We start from the raw sequence: 18,238 nt of genomic DNA, 5'->3' as shown, positions 1-18,238 counted from the left end.
AACATTTCTTTATTACATTTGTGTTAAACTATTTCCACAGATGCTTTTTTTGTCATTCTAAGAGCGAATGTAAATCCGCCATATTTAAATCTGACATACGCAGGAATGGCCACGTTAGCAAGTCGGAGAGCCGCTGGGCCATTTCTACACTTAAAGAAACAATTTGTTTTCTTGTGTAGTTTTGCATGTTTCACGGTCTTTATATACGTTTATTTGCGAATGTATTATTTCGAGCGTGTTGATGACTTAATATTTTGAAACCCTTGTGTAAGGAACACTAACAAGTTGGTGACTGAATCACTCCTTTAGTTCCTATTTCCAATTTAATTTAATGAATCACATTTGCGTGTATTTAAATAAGATTTATGCAAGGTCTTAAGAAATGCAAATAAATCATGCCACGTGTAACTAAGTTCGGGCAACCTAAAGTGGTTTTGCATCATTGGAGACATTCTCATTTTTTCTTTTTCTTTTTTTTCTGTTTTGATTTTAGGCAAAAGCTGGCAGGCTGACACGTACCGGCAGCTTTACAGGACGGATTATCTGGTAACTGACCATTTAGCTGGTAAGATTATTGACCACTGTCTTTTTCTATTAAATTGCTGACATGCCTAATGTTTGCTTTGAACCTCAAGCTCCTTGTTTGTCTTGTTTATACCCATGGGTCACAAGTTGTTCAGCCTGATTTTTAAGATCAAATCACATCTTATGAGTGATCATATGATTTAAGTGTGTTATATAAAACTAGTCATTTGAGCATTTGAAGTGTTTGATTTTTAGTGTTTGGCTTGTGGATCAGTTCCCTTGGAGTGCTTGTGCCTTGAGCTGTATGTGTCTGAAGTGTTTAGCCTCTGGGTCCAAGTCTTTAGGAGGCCTGTAGAGGAAGAGGCCCTGGCAGGGGCATGCAGAGAAGCACAGTAAAACAGCCTTGCACTGTGAGGTTTGGAGTTTGCATTTGTGGGGGTTGAGGGGCCAGATTGTCAGAGCGAACTGGAAGGAATGTTGTATGACTTAATACGCGAGTGATGGTTACCTCATCTATAGATGATAGTCTTCCATTTTACTGTATCACTTCGCACACCACTTTCACTACCTACTTTGTATTACTCTTGAAGAGCTGTGTTAGTCTTTGACGTCGAATGAGTGGTCTTTCAGGGCTCAAGGCCTCATGGCTGTAACCGTAGCCTCAGCATTTATAATCTTGTCGTTTTCTTAAGAGTCCTGTACTGGGTGTAGGGGAGCAGTCTGCCTAGTAGATATTTCACTGAGGTGTGGCATGCATGTTTTCAATTAAATGAGAGCGTGCTTTGTGGAACTTTTATTTACAAAGTAGAAACATTATTTTTGCTGCTCTACATACGAGGGGTACAGCAAATAAGGGTTAGTGGGTAAATCCTCTTAGCTTTAGAGTTCGTTCAACTAACTCCGTGGCTTAGAATTAGCCCTTGGCCAAGGTAACAGACAGGCAACTTTGACCTTCCACAAAATGGATCAGTCGCATTAAAATTGCTTCTACTGATAGCTTTCTCTTATTGTTTAGAACAAATCTCATCGTTTTGTGAAATCAAGTTATTTTCCAAAGTATTGCTTATTTCCTCCCCTTTCTTCAAAGTTGTGATGAAACCGAAGTAGTAACCGTTTTCTGTATTGTGACATACATCAAAATTAAATGGGTTATTGTAAAAGGAAAAAAAGTTGGATTGGGACTTCGGTCCATTGATTCCTGGTTGGATGGTGGCAGTTTTGAAGGAATGGGTTGGGTTTAAGTGGATTAAATGTTTGGAGAAGTCGGCAGCAGAGAAGTGTCAATTTCACCACAAAATTTAGTTATGACATTTTGATAAAAAAATAACAGGGCAAAACATCAAATTTAAACCTACGTGTATTAATTGTTCCCAGTAAGATTAGTAACATGGAAAATAGATGTAAATTTATTTTATTTTTTTAATGTTGTGAAAAGATTTCAGCTCCACCCATGTTGATAAATGGTTGGGTTTTAACTGCCAGTGTGTATTTTGTCTTATCTCTGTTGTAATTACAACAGATACGCCAAACACTGTTACTTTATGCAGTAATTACATGCTATCTTTTTCTCTTAGTGGCACACTCGGACTCCGTGTAAACGTGGGATTTCGACCATGAGCTCAGTCGCTGTACTTACGCAAGAAAGCTTTAATGAGCATCGCAGTGGCCTTCTGCCAGAGCAGGTCAAAGGTATGTGGCCATTTTAGCCATTTCTGACTTGCCAGTAACCATTCTCTGGCAAAGTTAATGTTGTATGTTGTACCTCTCTCTTCCTATTAGCTGCTGTGGCAGGCCCTAGTGGTGCTGAAGATGAGGATAGCCTTCCCACCTACAAGGATGCCTTTCCCCCTCTGCCTGAAAAGCCTTTGCCAGAGGGGGTACAGGAGACTGGAAATGCCTGGACGACTAAGATCAAACCTCTCAAGTCCTCAATAATCACCCAGGTACAGTGATCAAGCTTGTTACAGCCACTATCGTACCTCGGGAATTAGTGTTGGGCGATATGCTCAATTATGCAATGGTCTGTCTGAATACTTGATTCGGATTGGCTGGCAGGTGTTGATTAAATTCTTTGAACTGCACGGGTAGTTCCAGGTCAGTTTAATCATGTTCTATATTAATGCGCTCCTATAAACATTGGTAACCATAGTAACACACACAGTTACAGTTGAATAGTAATACAGATGAAAATAACCGTCATTTTTATCGTTCCGGTCAAATATTGCAGCACAAATATTGTTAACATCTTTAATATGTGAATGCTGGGAAATGACCATGGCGTAAACGGGATAATCAATGGTTAGCTGTGCATTAAACTATTTGAATGCACTTCGCGGAGGCAACCACTGCGCATCGGGTGATTCTTCGCCTCCATGTTGTGGATTCAAATCGTTTAATGCACAGCTAGCCGTTGATTATCCCTTACTTGTCATATCGTCCTATTGTCAGCCTGTGAGATCGCCGATACACAGTATTACGCTAGTTTAATTATTTACTTTTTCATTGCCAAAAAGTGAGCCAACTCCAGCGTAAAGTTAAAAGCAGTCTAACATTTTTAATGTGATAAACAGAATTGTGTGTTATTGGTTATAATGCGCAACACTGTAAAAACGAGGAAAAAGAAATATGATGGAATAATTAAGCCCTAATATTAATTGGATAGTATTATTATAATAATAATAATAATAACTGTCTCGCTGTTAAAGATGGGTATCGTTTAAATTTTGTAAAATGTAAACGATACCGATACTATTTGGTGCAAAAAGATATGATGTGAAAAGTTGTTGAAAATTTCAAGTTATTTTATTACTGCTAAACTTTAGCAACTGTATTAAAGTTCTTCAGTCAGGAGCAGTGAGTTCTTTTTCTCTGTGTTTTATTTTATTAATATTAAAGGAATAGTTCACCCATAAATGAAAATTGTCATTTAGGCAAGGCAAGGTTGTTTTAAACCTGAATGAGTTTCTTCTGATAAACACAAGTTATTTTGAAGAATGTGGGTAACCAAACAGTTGCTTGTCCCCAGTAATTTCCATACCCCACAAAGTCAGTGGGGACCAGCACCTGTTTGGTTACCCACAGTCTTCAAAATATCATCTTTTGTGTTCAGCACAAGAATAAAAATTAATACAGGTTTGGTACAACATGACAGTGATTTAATTTTTGGGTGAACTATCCCTTTAATGACAATTGGCAGCATGTTTAGTTCTGTGCCTTTTAAGACCTGCACGCAACTGTTTATTTTCACTTTAGACATGAGTAACTGTGTTTATATGTAAACCTTGCAATCAGACGATAACAAAGTAATCGTGCTGTTTGACCGGCCTTTTAGTGTACAGGTGTAACGTTTCAGGTGTAACGTTATGCGCTCTGAATAAGCGCACGTCAGAACAGCACGCGAATGAAATGTTTAACCGGCAAGGCTGTAAAGCACATGCAAATAATGTACTTTTGTGATTGCGAATAAGTGCAGTGTCTCGTGAGTGTAACTATACCGCTGAATCAACATTTGAAGTGAATGTCTCGCGAGTTGCAGTCGGAGCTGGAGCCAGGAGACATAGTAAATACAGCACACTGCTTGAGGTAGATGATGTTTTGTTAGTAAATGCTTCATTATATTACTAGTGTTGCCTCCTTTGTTCACTATTACACTACTGCATATTGCATTTGACACTGGTGTCGTATAGTTTTGTAACGTGAGCCCACACTTTGGAACGTTTCACTCTTGGTGCGATGACTGATTGCACGCAAACACACACCACACATGCACATGGATATCACACGCACGTCGAGCAAATGTCGGCCACATCATTCAGTGAAGGAAAATGACAAGCAGCAGCTTCTAATTCGCCGTTAACACTGAAGTATATGGAGATAAAACAACGCAAGTATCGATAACGGTATCGTTTGTCCTGAAGCTTATCGGTAGTCCGGTATTGACTCAATTACGTACCGGTCCAAAAAAATACCGGTTCTCTGTACCCATCCCTACTCGCTGTTGTCAAAGGCATCAGCAACAGGCAATATCTCTGACTATTGTCGATACACTATACTATCGTCTATCGGCACAACCATATTGGGAATATTGATTCAAGGGTTTGACTGGTTTCCACTTTGATAAATACAGGTTTTCCATGTGCCTCTGGAAGAGCGCAAGTACAAGGACATAAACCAGTTTGGAGAAGGAGACCAGGCTAAAGTTTGTCTTGACATTATGCACAAGACTGGAGCCCACCTGGAACTCTCCATGGCTAAAGACCAAGGCCTCTCCATAATGGTCTCTGGGAAGCATGACGCAGTCATGAAAGCCCGCAAAGAGATTGTGTCCCGACTGCAGACTCAGGTAATATGAAATATTATATAATAAAATAGTATAGGGTTTTAATATCAATGATTTATTGCTATTGGTCATGAAGATAACATGAGAATGCTTATCAGCTTGTCTGTGTAAGCCTTAATTATAATATTTGTAACTTCTGTATTTACTTGACTACAGGCTTCAGCTACTGTGGCCATCCCCAAAGAACATCATCGCTTTGTCATTGGCAAGAGTGGGGAGAAGCTGCAGGAGCTCGAGCTGAAGACTGCCACCAAGATCCAGATCCCTAGACCCGAAGACCCCAGTAACCTCATCAAGATCTCTGGAACCAAGGAAGGCTTGGAGAAGGCCAAGCATGAGATCCTGCTCATCTCTGCTGAGCAGGTCTGAAACGTCATTTCAGTTTAAGCTTTTGTTTTTTTTGCTTATCACAGTTACAAATCAGATGATGTGGGATAGTGCTAATAATTTATTTACTCATTTATTGAGTAAACAACAACATCGTAAATGATGGTTTCATTATATCATTGCAGGATAAGCGTGCTGTGGAGAGAATGAACATTGAAAAGGTGTATCATCCCTTCATCACTGGAGCTTACAACAAGCTGGTGGGGGAATTGATGCAGGAGACAGGAGCCCGCATTAATGTCCCTCCACCAAGTGTGAACAAAACTGAGATCGTCATCACTGGGGAGAAAGAGCAGGTGGCCCTGGCCATAGCCAAGATCAAGAAGATTTATGAGGAGAAGGTGAGCAATGACAGAATAATGAATGGATTTTTGTTGACTTTTCCAAAATCCACAGTATGCTTCTGAAACAAAGGGCTGAATTTCTTTGAAAGAAGTAGTGATTTTAAATGTGGCTTTTTGCTCATTTCAGAAGAAGAATGCTACCACTATTGCAGTGGAGGTGAAGAAATCTCAGCACAAGTATGTGATTGGGCCTAAGGGTAACACCCTGCAAGAGATCCTGGACAGGACCGGCGTCTCGGTCGAGATCCCACCCCTCGACAGCAGCTCAGAGACAGTAATCCTGCGTGGGGAGCCAGACCGGCTGGGCCAGGCACTCACTGAAGTGTATGCCAAGGTAAACAAGCTCGTTTTCCTCCCCCCTGCATGTTTCCGTACAAGAATTCCTTCCCTCGAGCTCTTTTGCTCTTTTCTCTTTTAGCTTTAATTTAGGTAATGTATTGAAAATATTACTGCAGAAATGCTATCAATTTGACTGTGTAACCTTTGACCTTTTTTTTTTTTTTTCTCCTCTTCTTTACAGGCCAACAGCTACACTGTGTCCTCAGTCTCTGCTCCCTCTTGGCTTCATCGTTTCATTATTGGCAAGAAAGGACAGAATCTGGCAAAGATCACACAGCAAATGCCCAAGGCGAGTCAACTTTCCGCTAATCAAGTCAGAGTGCTAAGCCAGATTTCTCCATTGTCTTGCTCAGTGAGGGAAATGTGTAGATGTGGCAAATATTCAGTCGATGTTTTTGACCAGAGTAACATGTCAGAGTGACAGTACAAAGGTCACCGTAGTTGCGTCAACCTGCACAGGTAGTTTAGAATGACACTGGAATCTACATCCAAAACACCCAAGAGTTGCAAATGCATTAGTTCATTTTGTATTAGTCTATTAAAATAATACATAGCCAGATGCTATTGTATGAGTATGTTGTATACACCCTCATGTTGTTCCAAACCCGACAAAACAGTGTCTTGTTTGTTCACAAAACACAAATTTTTTATGAAATCTGAGATTTCTGTTCCTGCATTAAAATACTTTTACACCAATCTTGACGCTTCAAATAGCCAAAGACATGCTAAAATGAATCCATATGAATCCTTTAATTGACACTTCTGAACAGATGTGATGAACTGAATTTAGCCTATTGTATGCATATGAACATTTATTAATGTAGATACATTGATCAAATGGAAGCTCAATCGTTTTTGCTTGATGAAGAACAAACTATTGGTTTAAACATCAAGAAAACACACTTGATCTTTAATAAATATTTATCCTATTTAAGTGTCTTTTTAGAAACTTAAGTTGCTTGATTGATATGGATAACTCTTTAAAATTGTCTGAACTTCTTGAAGCATCAAAGTTTTGGTGGAATGGACTATGAATGGATGGACAGAAATTCCTCCGGTTTTATTAAAATTTCTTCATTTGTGTTTGAAAGATGAATGGAAGTTTTATAGGTTTGGAACCAAATGAGGATAAACAAATTACTGAATTTTGAACCATTTGAAATATCAGGTCAGTAAGACAATGCTCTGTGTTTACCAACAGGTGCACATTGAATTCACCGAGGGAGAGGATAAGATCACGCTGGAGGGTCCCACCAAAGATGTACAGATAGTACAGGGCCAGATTGAAGCCATTGTTACAGATCTGGTAAGACATTAACTTCTCTATTTCGTGACAAACGCTTTCACTTATGTTGTTATATTTAGGCATATATTGGCCTCAATGTGTCCTAAACAATTTGGCTGATTTTCATGTATTCTTTATAAAAGGTTAGCAGAATGGACTACACAGAGATTAGTGTGGACCCCAAGTTCCACCGACACTTAATTGGGAAAGGCGGCGCAAACAGTGAGAACAGCTGTTTTGAGGTTTATAGCAGAATATTATGTGAACACATTCATGGTTACTTCATAAACCTTTTTTCTAAACCTGCATCTAGTTAACCGCATAAAGGAGCAGCATAAAGTGTCAGTCCGCATTCCACCTGACAACGAGAAGAGCAACCTGATCCGTATTGAGGGTGACCCCCAGGGCGTGCAGGAGGCCAAGAAGGAGCTGCTGGAGCTCGCGTCACGCATGGCAAGTTGGATAGATATGTAATTGAATAAAGCAGGCTCTGTTTACCATATTCTCTCCACAGTGTTTTTTAGGTTATAGTTTACCAGTTATGTGCTTGTATCGTTTGCGTTTGTCTTAGATGATTTACTTTAGGTTACTGTCTGCGGCAAATTTATTTGCGTAATGCTTAAATTGGAGTCAGGTGCGTGTGTGTAGTTAGTGGAAAAAAACATCCGTAGGCTCTACAGCCTCAGAGTATAAAGTCCTCTGGGTTATTTGCTGGAGTTGCCTGGCAACTCTTGACTGAAAGTCTCTAAGAATGTCATGATTTCAACAGGAGAATGAGCGTACAAAGGACATGATCATTGAACAGCGTTTTCATCGAGCCATCATCGGACAGAAAGGGGAGAAAATTAAGGAAGTTCGGGATAAGTTCCCTGAGGTAAGTGTTTTAAGATGCATGGCATTTTTTTTCAATGCCACATTTCGGTCTTATAAAGAACTATTTTTTTATTTATTTTTTTCCTTTTAGGTCATCATCAACTTCCCTGACCCAACGCAGAAGAGTGACATTGTACAACTGCGTGGGCCTCGCACTGAGGTGGAAAAGTGCACAAAGTTTATGCAGAAAATGGTGGCTGAAATGGTACACATTTATTATTTTCCCCCTAATTTCCTGAATTTTCTATTGCCAAGTCTCATTAAATTCAATAATCGCTATATCTTGAATCAGTATATCAGGAACACTAATTCAGGCAATGGCAAGGTTTCGATCCACTTAACATCTGGGCACATCTTTATTTTTCCCACAACATAATTACCTTATCTATATATATCTCTATATATATATCTCTATATATATATATATATCTATATCTCAACCTTTTTAAAGTTGGCTGGATTCTGAATTTTCAGTCAGCTGGAAAATTTGTTCTGAAAGTGATTCCATTTATTTTCTCTTGTTTATTGCTGTGATGTGCTTCTCTATTCTCATAGAATTAGATTATTAAAACTATTGTTAGGCGCAAACAGGCCTTACAACTTGCAACTTTTTTTTTTTTTTTTTTAAATAAATGCATTCAATAGACAATGCGCACAGTGTGCGACGTGATAAGAATTTTGACATCAGCACGTGGTACGCGGTATTCTGTGAATCCCGTTAATTTAATTTTTTTGAAGCACACATACTTTTACAGTATTCTCATAACTTCTGGAGATTTACTGGACAAGGGTGAAACTTTACATTGCGCATGTGTCAACTGCTGGTGTTCATACATGCTTTCAAATGGAGTATACTGTGGAAGGCTGTATTTGTAAACTTATATCTTGGGCTTAACAGTCTGATACGACAGTGTCAATTTTAGCATTTCCTAAACCGTCCTACTTTCGTTCTTTTCCAGGTTGAGAACAGCTTTTCTGTCTCAGTCCCCATTTTCAAGCAATTCCACAAAAATATAATTGGCAAAGGAGGAGCAAATATAAAGAAGGTAAGAAGTTACTTTTTAGACTTCTTACACATTCATTCATTTTCAGTCTGTTTACTTACTGGTACTATTTTTCATTTTTTCAGATCCGTGAAGAGACTAACACTAAGATTGATCTGCCTGCGGAAAACAGCAACTCTGAAATGATTGTCATCACAGGAAAGAAGGCAAACTGTGAGGCCGCAAAAAACAGGGTCCTGGCCATTCAGAAAGAATTGGTGAGGTTTTTGTTTGATATTTGTTGTATTTTTGAAATGTAAAGTTAAGTCTTCCCTTATTACGGTTAAGAAGTATACTACCATTCAAAACGTGATTTCTGAAGGATCATGTGACCCTGAAGACTGGAGAAATGGCTGAAAATTCAGCATTGCCATCACGGGGAAAAAATAACTTTTTAATAAATATTACAATGGAAAACAAATGCAATAAGCATAGGAGGCTTATTTCAAAAACCCTGTAGTGGTAGTACATGTGGATGGAAGGGTATGTATACATGCATGTATGTATGCATGTATTTATTTATTAATTTTTTGCAGGCAAATATTACAGAGGTTGAGGTGTCCATCCCCTCAAAACTGCACAACTCCCTTATTGGCTCCAAGGGGCGTTTTGTGCGTTCCATCATGGAGGAGTGTGGTGGCGTGCACATCCATTTCCCAACAGAGGGCTCTGGCATCGATGCAGTGACAATCAGAGGCCCAGCGGAGGAGGTAGAGAAAGCCAAGAAACAGCTGCTGTCCCTGGCAGAAGAAAAGGTATGTCTGAAGGGATGGGTTTCCTTCAAGAACTTGAAACTTAAAGCCGGTAATACTGATGTTACGCTTGGAATGTCATCTGGGCTCAGGGTTTGTTAGTACAAGTTTCCAAACTGCTCTAAACACAAGGCCAGTCATTATTGCTCTAGAAACAATTGTCTACTTAAGAGCTGTGCATTTATTGTGTGACTAAAGATGTTTGTGGTCGTTTTTTATTAGCAAACTAAAAGCCACACAGTTGAGCTTCGTGCCAAACCTGAATACCACAAGTTCCTTATTGGAAAAGGAGGTGGAAATATCCGCAAGGTGCGGGACAGCACAGGTGCCAGGATTATCTTCCCTACTGCTGATGATAAGGATCAGGAACTGATCACAGTCATCGGTACAGAGGAAGCTGTAGCAGAAGCACAGAAGGAGCTGGAGGCACTTATTAAGAGCTTGGTTAGTCCCCATGTTCATCTCTTGGTGTTTTTGTTGTTGTTTTTTTTTACCCCAACACTGATCCTCAGAAAAATGAGAATCTTCTGAATGGATACTATTTGCCCTAATGTTTCTTAAATCATATTTCTGATATCAGGATAACGTTGTAGAGGATTTCATGATTGTCGATCCCAAGCACCATCGGTTCTTTGTGGCACGTCGTGGTCAAGTCCTGAGGGACATTGCTGACGAGTATGGTGGTGTTATAGTCAGTTTCCCCCGAACTGGCTCACAGAGCGATAAGGTCACCCTAAAGGGAGCCAAAGATTGTGTGGAAGCAGCAAAGAAACGCATGCTGGAGATGATTGATGATTTGGTAAGTAGATGTAACAATCAATGCAATTCCAATCTCAGACTGCCACATTTATGCTATTTTAAAGAGGTAACAGACTACATGTTCCTCTAAATTTGCAGGATGCTCAAGTGACCATGGAGTGTGTGATCCCTCAGAAGTTCCACCGCTCCATAATGGGGCCTAAAGGCTCTCGCATACAGCAGATCACTAAAGACCACAATGTGCAGATCAAGTTTCCAGACAGAGAAGACCAGCAAGGTAAATACCACAGTGAATATCAATAATTAAAAGGTCATCATGGAAATCAAATGTTTCTTGATCTATCTTTGAAATAGAAACCACAACTCTCCCTTGTACAAAATGATCACACACTAAAGGTGAAGTGCAAAAATGGCCCATTTGAAATATTGATAGTCACCCCTTACTTTTTATACATCAGTGAAACCAGTTTGATAAAACTAATGTTGGGAGTAAGATGTGGGGAAGCTTTTAATCTAGAGCAGTAGTTTTCAGCCGTTTTGCTGCTGTTATTGACTACAGCTGCTTGTTTTCAAGTGTTTTTATTAGTGCTGTCAAGCGATTAATGGCTATTAATATAGTTATGAGAAGTTATTTATTTAGAATAAAGTTAAATTAATTTCAGGGATTAAAGTTCTCCGTTGCTACGACTGATTTCCGTTATTTGCAGCGAGTCTACGACGGATTTCCATAATTTGCAGGGTTCCTGCCTGTCCTTAATGTCTTAAATTCACTTTTCATAATTTTAAGGCCGTGAATGGGTTTACATTTCTCAAATAGTGTAATAAATGCCTTAATTTTAGTTTGAATAGGCCTTAAATTAAGGAAAGTCGAGGTGTATTCAGCCTGCTGAGTGGGATGTGATCAAAGCCTGGAGTGGAACATAATCATTGCAAATGTGATATTGGTTTAATACAACAGATCAATAAACAAGTACTGCATGATTTTGCTCTATATCAATGAAAATGGTTCCAAATAAAGTAACAGCTGAGCCGCTGCGCATCTCTAAAAGCAAACACAGCGGTGTTTCATTCATGAATGAAAGTGCATTTTTGAATGGGTCTAGTGATTCATGAATACCCGTTCATAAGGACCGTCATTTGCTTCATCCCTGAATGAATCAGCCGTTCGAACGAATCAATTGAATGAATGATTCGGTGATAAAATCAGTGACTTGCCGGTTTCAGTTGAGGGGCTACTGTATAATTTCAGTTATTTAAATTTAATATTTCTGTATTCAAAATTTTATAATTAAAACATTAATCTCCACATGAATCTATGAAGCGCACTCATGCCACCTCTGAGCCTCATTAAAGTCTGAAAATGTACCTACAAGCCACTTTTGTGTTCTTCTGTGCCACCTCTGTAGTACAAATTAAATTAGGAGGACAAGAGCTCCTAAAAAGAAAAAGCATAGAGCCATGTATAACAGATTAGATCCGTGCATGAGGTCTTAAAGAGACAGCAACAGATTATAGTTAGACCTAACTGTAAAAAATTAAGTACTGATAATTTAATTTGTATCTGGTTTTTGTTTGTGCTATTGATTGTCATTAATTTATTTGTTCTTATTTCATTATTTACTTGTCTTTTTTTAGTTAAAATGAATTCAATTGGAAATGGTTCTGCCACCACAGCTGGAATAAATCCTAGAGGAAACACTGCATTTAATAAAATTAGAAAAATGTATTTACAAAGGTAAAAAGAAAATGCCTCTGTAAATCACTGTCACATGTCACCACGTATTAAGAAGGCTAATTTTTGATCAGAATTTTTTTATTATTGATTAGAAGGTGCGCCTAAATTTTAAATTAGGAGGACAAGCGCTCCTAATTACAAGAAAAACACGGCTCTTAAACCGTGTTTAAGAGATGTTTTTTTTTGCTTTAGCCCCTGTGATTTTAATATAAAGAATGTAAATACTTAAGGCATCCTGCAGTCCCCTATGAACATTACATTTTTGAGTTTTGCAGAGGCCTTAATCTAAAGTTTTCTGAGGCCCCAATCTATCCCTCTATGGCTCTCACACACATAATCTGCAAACTTTTGTTTTACTCTAGCTCCATCAGCTGATGCTCCAGTTCAGGAGAATGGAGAGGCCAATGGAGAGGTTAAGGAGCCTGCTGATCCTTTAGTCCCAAAGAAGTGTGATGTCATTGTGCTCTCTGGCCGCAAAGAGAGATGTGAAGCGGCTGTTGAAGCGCTAAAGGTGCGACTCCCTAGTGAAATTTCCTTCTATGCAGTAGTTCTTGTTTGTATGTTCTTGGTGCTTTTTGTCAAATGCTATAACAAATATTCGTCCTTTAGGCTTTGGTTCCAGTGACCATTGCGGTGGAAGTGCCTTTTGAGCTTCATCGCTACATCATTGGTCAGAAAGGAAGTGGAATCCGCAAGATGATGGATGAGTTTGAGGTTAGTCTCTGCACAGCTGATTTCAGTGGAATTCGAAATCTATTTCTGCATTTTAGGTGTTAATTCACATAAATGGCTAGAGATATGCATTGTTTTTACAACTAAATTTAACAGGATTTTCTTCCTACTCTCCTGACAAAAATATATTTTCTTGCCAGGTTAATATTCAAGTGCCTGCTCATGAGTTACAGTCTGACGTTATCTCCATTACTGGCCTGGCCTCCCACCTTGACCGCGCTAAAGAGGGTCTTCTTGAGCGTGTCAAAGAGCTACAGGCTGAACAGGAGGATCGGGTGAGTTTGAAGCCTGAATAGCAAATGATTTCCACTTTGTAATCACGCATTGTGAATTATATATTATAAATGTATATTTTTGTCCGCAGGCTCTCAGGAGCTTCAAGCTGACCATCACTGTGGATCCCAAGTATCACCCCAAGATCATTGGACGCAAGGGTGCCATAATCACCCAAATCCGCAATGAGCATGAGGTCAACATTCAGTTTCCAGAAAAAAATGATGAGAACCAGGTAACAGGCTGGAGACTAAAAGCAACTTTTATTTATTATTATTTTTTTTTTTATTCAGAAACATGCCTTTTTGGAAATGAAATTGGAATTATTTTTTTTTTTATTTGGTCTTCTAGGATCAGATTACCATTACTGGCTATGAGCAGAATGCTGTGGCAGCACGCGATGCTATTCAGGCTATAGTGGATGAACTGGAGGAAATGATCTCTGAGGACATCACCCTGGACAGCAGAGTCCATGCACGCATCATTGGGGCACGTGGCAAGGGAATTCGCAAAATCATGGATGAGTTTAAGGTGAGATGGTAAATTTTAACTTCTATTACATTTTTATTTTATTTTTTTCCCCTTAAATACACAATTTCAATAACTGTCTGTATATTCTGTTTTACCTTTTTCAGGTTGATGTTCGATTCCCTCAGAGTGGAGCTGCGGATCCCAATTTAGTGACTGTGACTGGCCGTCCAGAACAGGTTGATGAAGCCATTGATCACCTTCTAAACCTGGAGGAGGAATATGTAAGAACATGCTATACTTTGACAGAAGAAATTACAATTAAATGATTATTATAAAATTGACAAAGGTAATTTTTCATCTTTGCCCTCAGATGGCTGACGTGGCTGAAAATGAAGCCAAAATGGCCTATATGAAGCCCTCTGGTTCCACTGCCTCCAGCATGGAAGAACCACGAGGCCCATCCAAGGGCTTTGTTGTGCGGGAGGCTCCTTGGGCCACTGGCAATGAAAAGGTAAACTAATACTGTGTTCGGTGCCATACACGGTGCTGGAAGGTTGTAATCATTCATGAATTTTATGCGTAATTCTAATGTCTTTCAGCTTTTAATATATGTCGGAAACTCTTATGAAGTGAACTCACTTAAGAGTCATTTAGTATAATTTTACCAGAAAGTTTTAGAATTTGTCAAAACGTGTAGTCCAGTGGCCTGGTCGTAGGTTTAATGCGTGTTCAGTCTCTTACTTGCACCTCGGAATTTATCAGGATTTAGTTTCGATTTTGGTCTAGCTCAGTGTTCAATCTGACTCCAATTTCAAGTGATCGTTAAATTTAGGCAGCATTCTTAATTAAAAACTGATCACGGATATTGATTGTATAATCATTTAGATATTTGATTATTCTGGAAATCCCATACTTTCAGTTATTCGTTCACTGGGGACCTAATGTCTCTTAAATCTCACGTTGGCCTTACGTGGATCTTACGATGACAAACTCGCCAGTCTGATGCTAGTCAGAGGATTTAGGTAGACTAATACCTGTTTTGCCTGCTGCCTACTGCTTGCTTATGACAAAAAGTGTAGTTTACTTAGACTGAGTAAATGGGGAAGGACTTTTTTAGTCTTTTCCTTGCTAACACCAGTGATACAAATCGGAAGGTCTCCGATGACGTGCCTACTGCTCCTATCATTCATGAGCCTTCAGTTTGACCTATCCTGGCCGTAGATTTGCGCTAACACAAGCCTCCTCACAGCCTACTGGTCATAATAGGGCCTTTCGCACCACGGGAACCTTTTCATGGTACCCAAACTAATTGTGGAACTACCCACTTTTTGGCGTGTTCGCACCGCAGGAACTAGGAACGGTTTTAGTTCCAGGAACTCTGTTTGGAGGAACTAAATTAGCTCCTACTTCAGAGCAGGGTCTAAAACCGTTCTATAGGAACTATCAGTGATGTAAGTGTACGCTGATTGGCCAAATGCACGCAAAACACCGGCTACAGTGATAACTGCATTTACCTGTTGTCTGCAGTGTTGTGTTCTTTTTCTCGGCTTTGATATGTAACACTGCAAGCTGTCTTAAAGAATTTAGTCTCCTAGCCCAACTTTTTGCTCTTGCAATCGCGTAAATTGTGCGTTGACATTCCATCTCCGTTATCAAGAGACCCAACAAAAACAGCTCTGATCACAGCATCCTCCACTCACCGGTTTGACGTTTGTTAATGCCACGCAAAAAGATCGCTGTCGGCCACTTCAGAGTTCCTGCTGCCGGTGCCAACGCAACCAGGAAAACGGTTCTCAAAAATTGGTTCTCTAGGACAGTGGCTTTCAAACTTGTTCCTGGGGACCCACAGCTCTGCACATTTTGCACGTCTCCCTAATTTACACACCTGATTCAGATCATCAGCTCATTAGGAAAGAGCTCCATGAACTCAAATGAGTGTGTCAGATAAAGGAGACATGCAAAATGTGCAGAGCAGTGGGTTCTGAAGAACAGGATTGAAAATCACTGCTCTAGGAACTACCCTGCTGGCTAGTTCCTAGAACTACGCGGTGCGAAAGCCCCTCGTGATTTCAGGAGAGATCAGAATAAATCAAATAACTTATTATTAGTCAGGTAAATTGTATCATGCCAATTACATAATGAAACGATTAGAAGCCAATTTAGAAAGGATAATGCAATTGTGAATCCGATTGTAGCCGCGTGGCAACCCTGCTCCTGTACATAGATACTGTGGCTATATGGAAAATAGCCTAGTGTTCCACGCAGGAGACAAACAAATTTAACAGTCACACATGTAACAGTTATCCTAATTTAACACAAGACACATGGTCAAAAATGCATGGCAACAACTATACAGTGTGCTCTGTGGGCACAATGTGTTTAACACAATTTACGTTTTTGAATAAAGAAATGTATACCTGACTTCAGGAAGATACATAGTATGGAGCATATGAAATGCACTCCACACTATGGGCTGATCTGGCTACAGAATCGCAATGACTGATTTGCAACTTTCCCTTAAATACTACCTGAACAAAAACAAAGAAATCTTTAAATCAGTTGTAAAAACATGAAAGACCTTTTGGGTTTTTAGGTTCTCGTGCTCCCGGGTTGCACCTGGCTGGAGATAGATAAACATTCTCACAGACCCCTAAAGCGGGGACACACCCCCTCCTCAGCAGAACACAATTCTACAAGAGTTTTCAGTATTTCTCATACTATAAGTGACTACTGTGAAATTGAGACCAATTTACCAATCGCACAGAGACCTTTAGAACGATACCAAACATGAAGGGGGAAAACAATATATTCACAAGATACAACACACGTGGTATATGGATATTCTTACTTTTGAGAGAGGGAGGGAGAGGAGAGGGAGGAAGGGGGCCGTAAATGAACAAGGAGATAAGTTTTGTCAGGGTGGTGGTGTTTGTTCTCTTTGGAGATCTCTTCTCCAGATTAGTTTTATTGCATGGCATCTGTTTTGTGTGTTCCTGAGTTTTGGCTTCATAAGGAAATAATTTCACTCCTTTCAATGTAAAAAAAATCTTGTGCAATGTAACTTGTTTGCTGGTTTTTATTGTATTTGTTGTACTTGTATTTTGTTTAATTGTTTATACCATGAAAATAACCTAAGATGCTGACATGGCATTAAATATATACTACTACTAATAATGTCACTAAACCTGTTGTCACTTGTGTTTTCTGGTTTTAGGCCCCCGATATGAGCAGTTCTGAGGAATTCCCCAGTTTTGGTGCACCTGTGACTAATGCGAGATCATCTCCATGGGGACCCAAACGTTTTTGAAATGTGTGTCCTTCAATGGTTATGTTGCAACCCCCGTTTCCCCCTTACTATAATCCCTCATTTGACCCATTTGGATGTGGATGGACCACTTGCCCTGTCCCCTAATATATCAGCACATTTCCTCTGCTCAAATTACTTCTGCTAATAAGGGTCTTGATGATTCTCTCAGTGGCCCTTATAAAGCTTCAGTGACCCTTTTACAAGGTTCACCTGAATTGGTGTGAAGTGATTCAACATGTTTGCATTTTCAAAGAGAATCACAAATTGAAGGAAAACAAAAGTAGTCCTGGCCATGCTTCAGGTCTGCAGCGATCCAGGTTTAATTTTTGATATGACGCCATAACAAAAACATTATTTCATTACAAAGGTTATTTCTTGGGTTTATTAAGCTGCTCTGTCTCATAGTTGCCTTTGCAATGGAGTTTGGGGAAAAATATACTGTATACCTCTGAAAGATATTGCTTCTGGTTGAAGTCAGATTCATTCATAGGAAATGGGTAACCAGCTGTACTTCTGTCTAGTTCCCTAGGGTAGCCGTTTTGTTGCAGACATTTCACTCGTCTCTTTCCCCGTTCCTCATTCCCTAACTCTGGGAAGTGATTCCATGCAGCCTTTACAGCTTTCCAACTTAAAGAGGGACTCTTCACTACAGAAGTATTTTCAAACTGCCATTTTGCTTTGGAAGTCCCAGGGATGTAGTCGCTCGTCAAGTAGAAGTCCCAAGGTTCCCAAAGTCTCTAAAACGTACACTAAACTGCTCATACATTTTTCATTTTGTTTTTGATATTCAGAAATCATGTTTATTAAAGATTATAATATTTGGAAGGATGGAAAAAAAGACCATTTTGTGCCAATGAAATGTCAAGTAATGTCATGTTACTCATTCTTGCTAATGGGTCAGTGTCCAGCCCCTTTTTGTCTTCCAGTTGCTATGCAGGTTGGTCTGAAACCATAGCATTGGCCCTCTTAATAGCCTTATAAGAATTATGCAAAAATGACAAAGGAAACGATTATGGATAACACTGGAAAATAAACTGTCCAAAAAGCAAAATAAAAATTGAAAATGTATCTGGA

General features: G+C 39.4%; 1 protein-coding gene across 1 annotated transcript in view; it reads left to right on the top strand.

Annotated features, from left to right (window-relative positions):
* hdlbpa (high density lipoprotein binding protein a) overlaps positions 1-18,238 on the top strand; it is a 19,006-nt gene extending 768 nt beyond the window's left edge. Inside the window, exons 2-28 of the mRNA XM_058778677.1 lie at positions 494-565; positions 2,100-2,214; positions 2,305-2,468; positions 4,652-4,867; positions 5,021-5,227; positions 5,377-5,592; positions 5,723-5,929; positions 6,116-6,223; positions 7,136-7,240; positions 7,363-7,441; positions 7,533-7,672; positions 7,989-8,093; positions 8,184-8,297; positions 9,052-9,138; positions 9,222-9,353; positions 9,672-9,890; positions 10,110-10,331; positions 10,468-10,686; positions 10,785-10,923; positions 12,744-12,892; positions 12,991-13,095; positions 13,254-13,388; positions 13,478-13,621; positions 13,738-13,917; positions 14,022-14,138; positions 14,228-14,368; positions 17,072-18,238. Of these exons, the coding sequence (XP_058634660.1) occupies positions 2,139-2,214; positions 2,305-2,468; positions 4,652-4,867; positions 5,021-5,227; positions 5,377-5,592; positions 5,723-5,929; positions 6,116-6,223; positions 7,136-7,240; positions 7,363-7,441; positions 7,533-7,672; positions 7,989-8,093; positions 8,184-8,297; positions 9,052-9,138; positions 9,222-9,353; positions 9,672-9,890; positions 10,110-10,331; positions 10,468-10,686; positions 10,785-10,923; positions 12,744-12,892; positions 12,991-13,095; positions 13,254-13,388; positions 13,478-13,621; positions 13,738-13,917; positions 14,022-14,138; positions 14,228-14,368; positions 17,072-17,164 (3,819 nt within the window). The 5' untranslated portion in view covers positions 494-565; positions 2,100-2,138 and the 3' untranslated portion in view covers positions 17,165-18,238. The remainder of the gene's footprint in view (positions 1-493; positions 566-2,099; positions 2,215-2,304; positions 2,469-4,651; positions 4,868-5,020; positions 5,228-5,376; positions 5,593-5,722; positions 5,930-6,115; positions 6,224-7,135; positions 7,241-7,362; positions 7,442-7,532; positions 7,673-7,988; positions 8,094-8,183; positions 8,298-9,051; positions 9,139-9,221; positions 9,354-9,671; positions 9,891-10,109; positions 10,332-10,467; positions 10,687-10,784; positions 10,924-12,743; positions 12,893-12,990; positions 13,096-13,253; positions 13,389-13,477; positions 13,622-13,737; positions 13,918-14,021; positions 14,139-14,227; positions 14,369-17,071) is intronic.

Source organism: Onychostoma macrolepis, chromosome 06 (assembly GCF_012432095.1).
Source record: "Onychostoma macrolepis isolate SWU-2019 chromosome 06, ASM1243209v1, whole genome shotgun sequence".
NCBI classification, from domain to species: domain Eukaryota; kingdom Metazoa; phylum Chordata; class Actinopteri; order Cypriniformes; family Cyprinidae; genus Onychostoma; species Onychostoma macrolepis.
The sequence above is the reverse complement of the archived record's forward strand: the minus strand, read 5'-3'. Positions and strand labels throughout refer to the sequence as shown.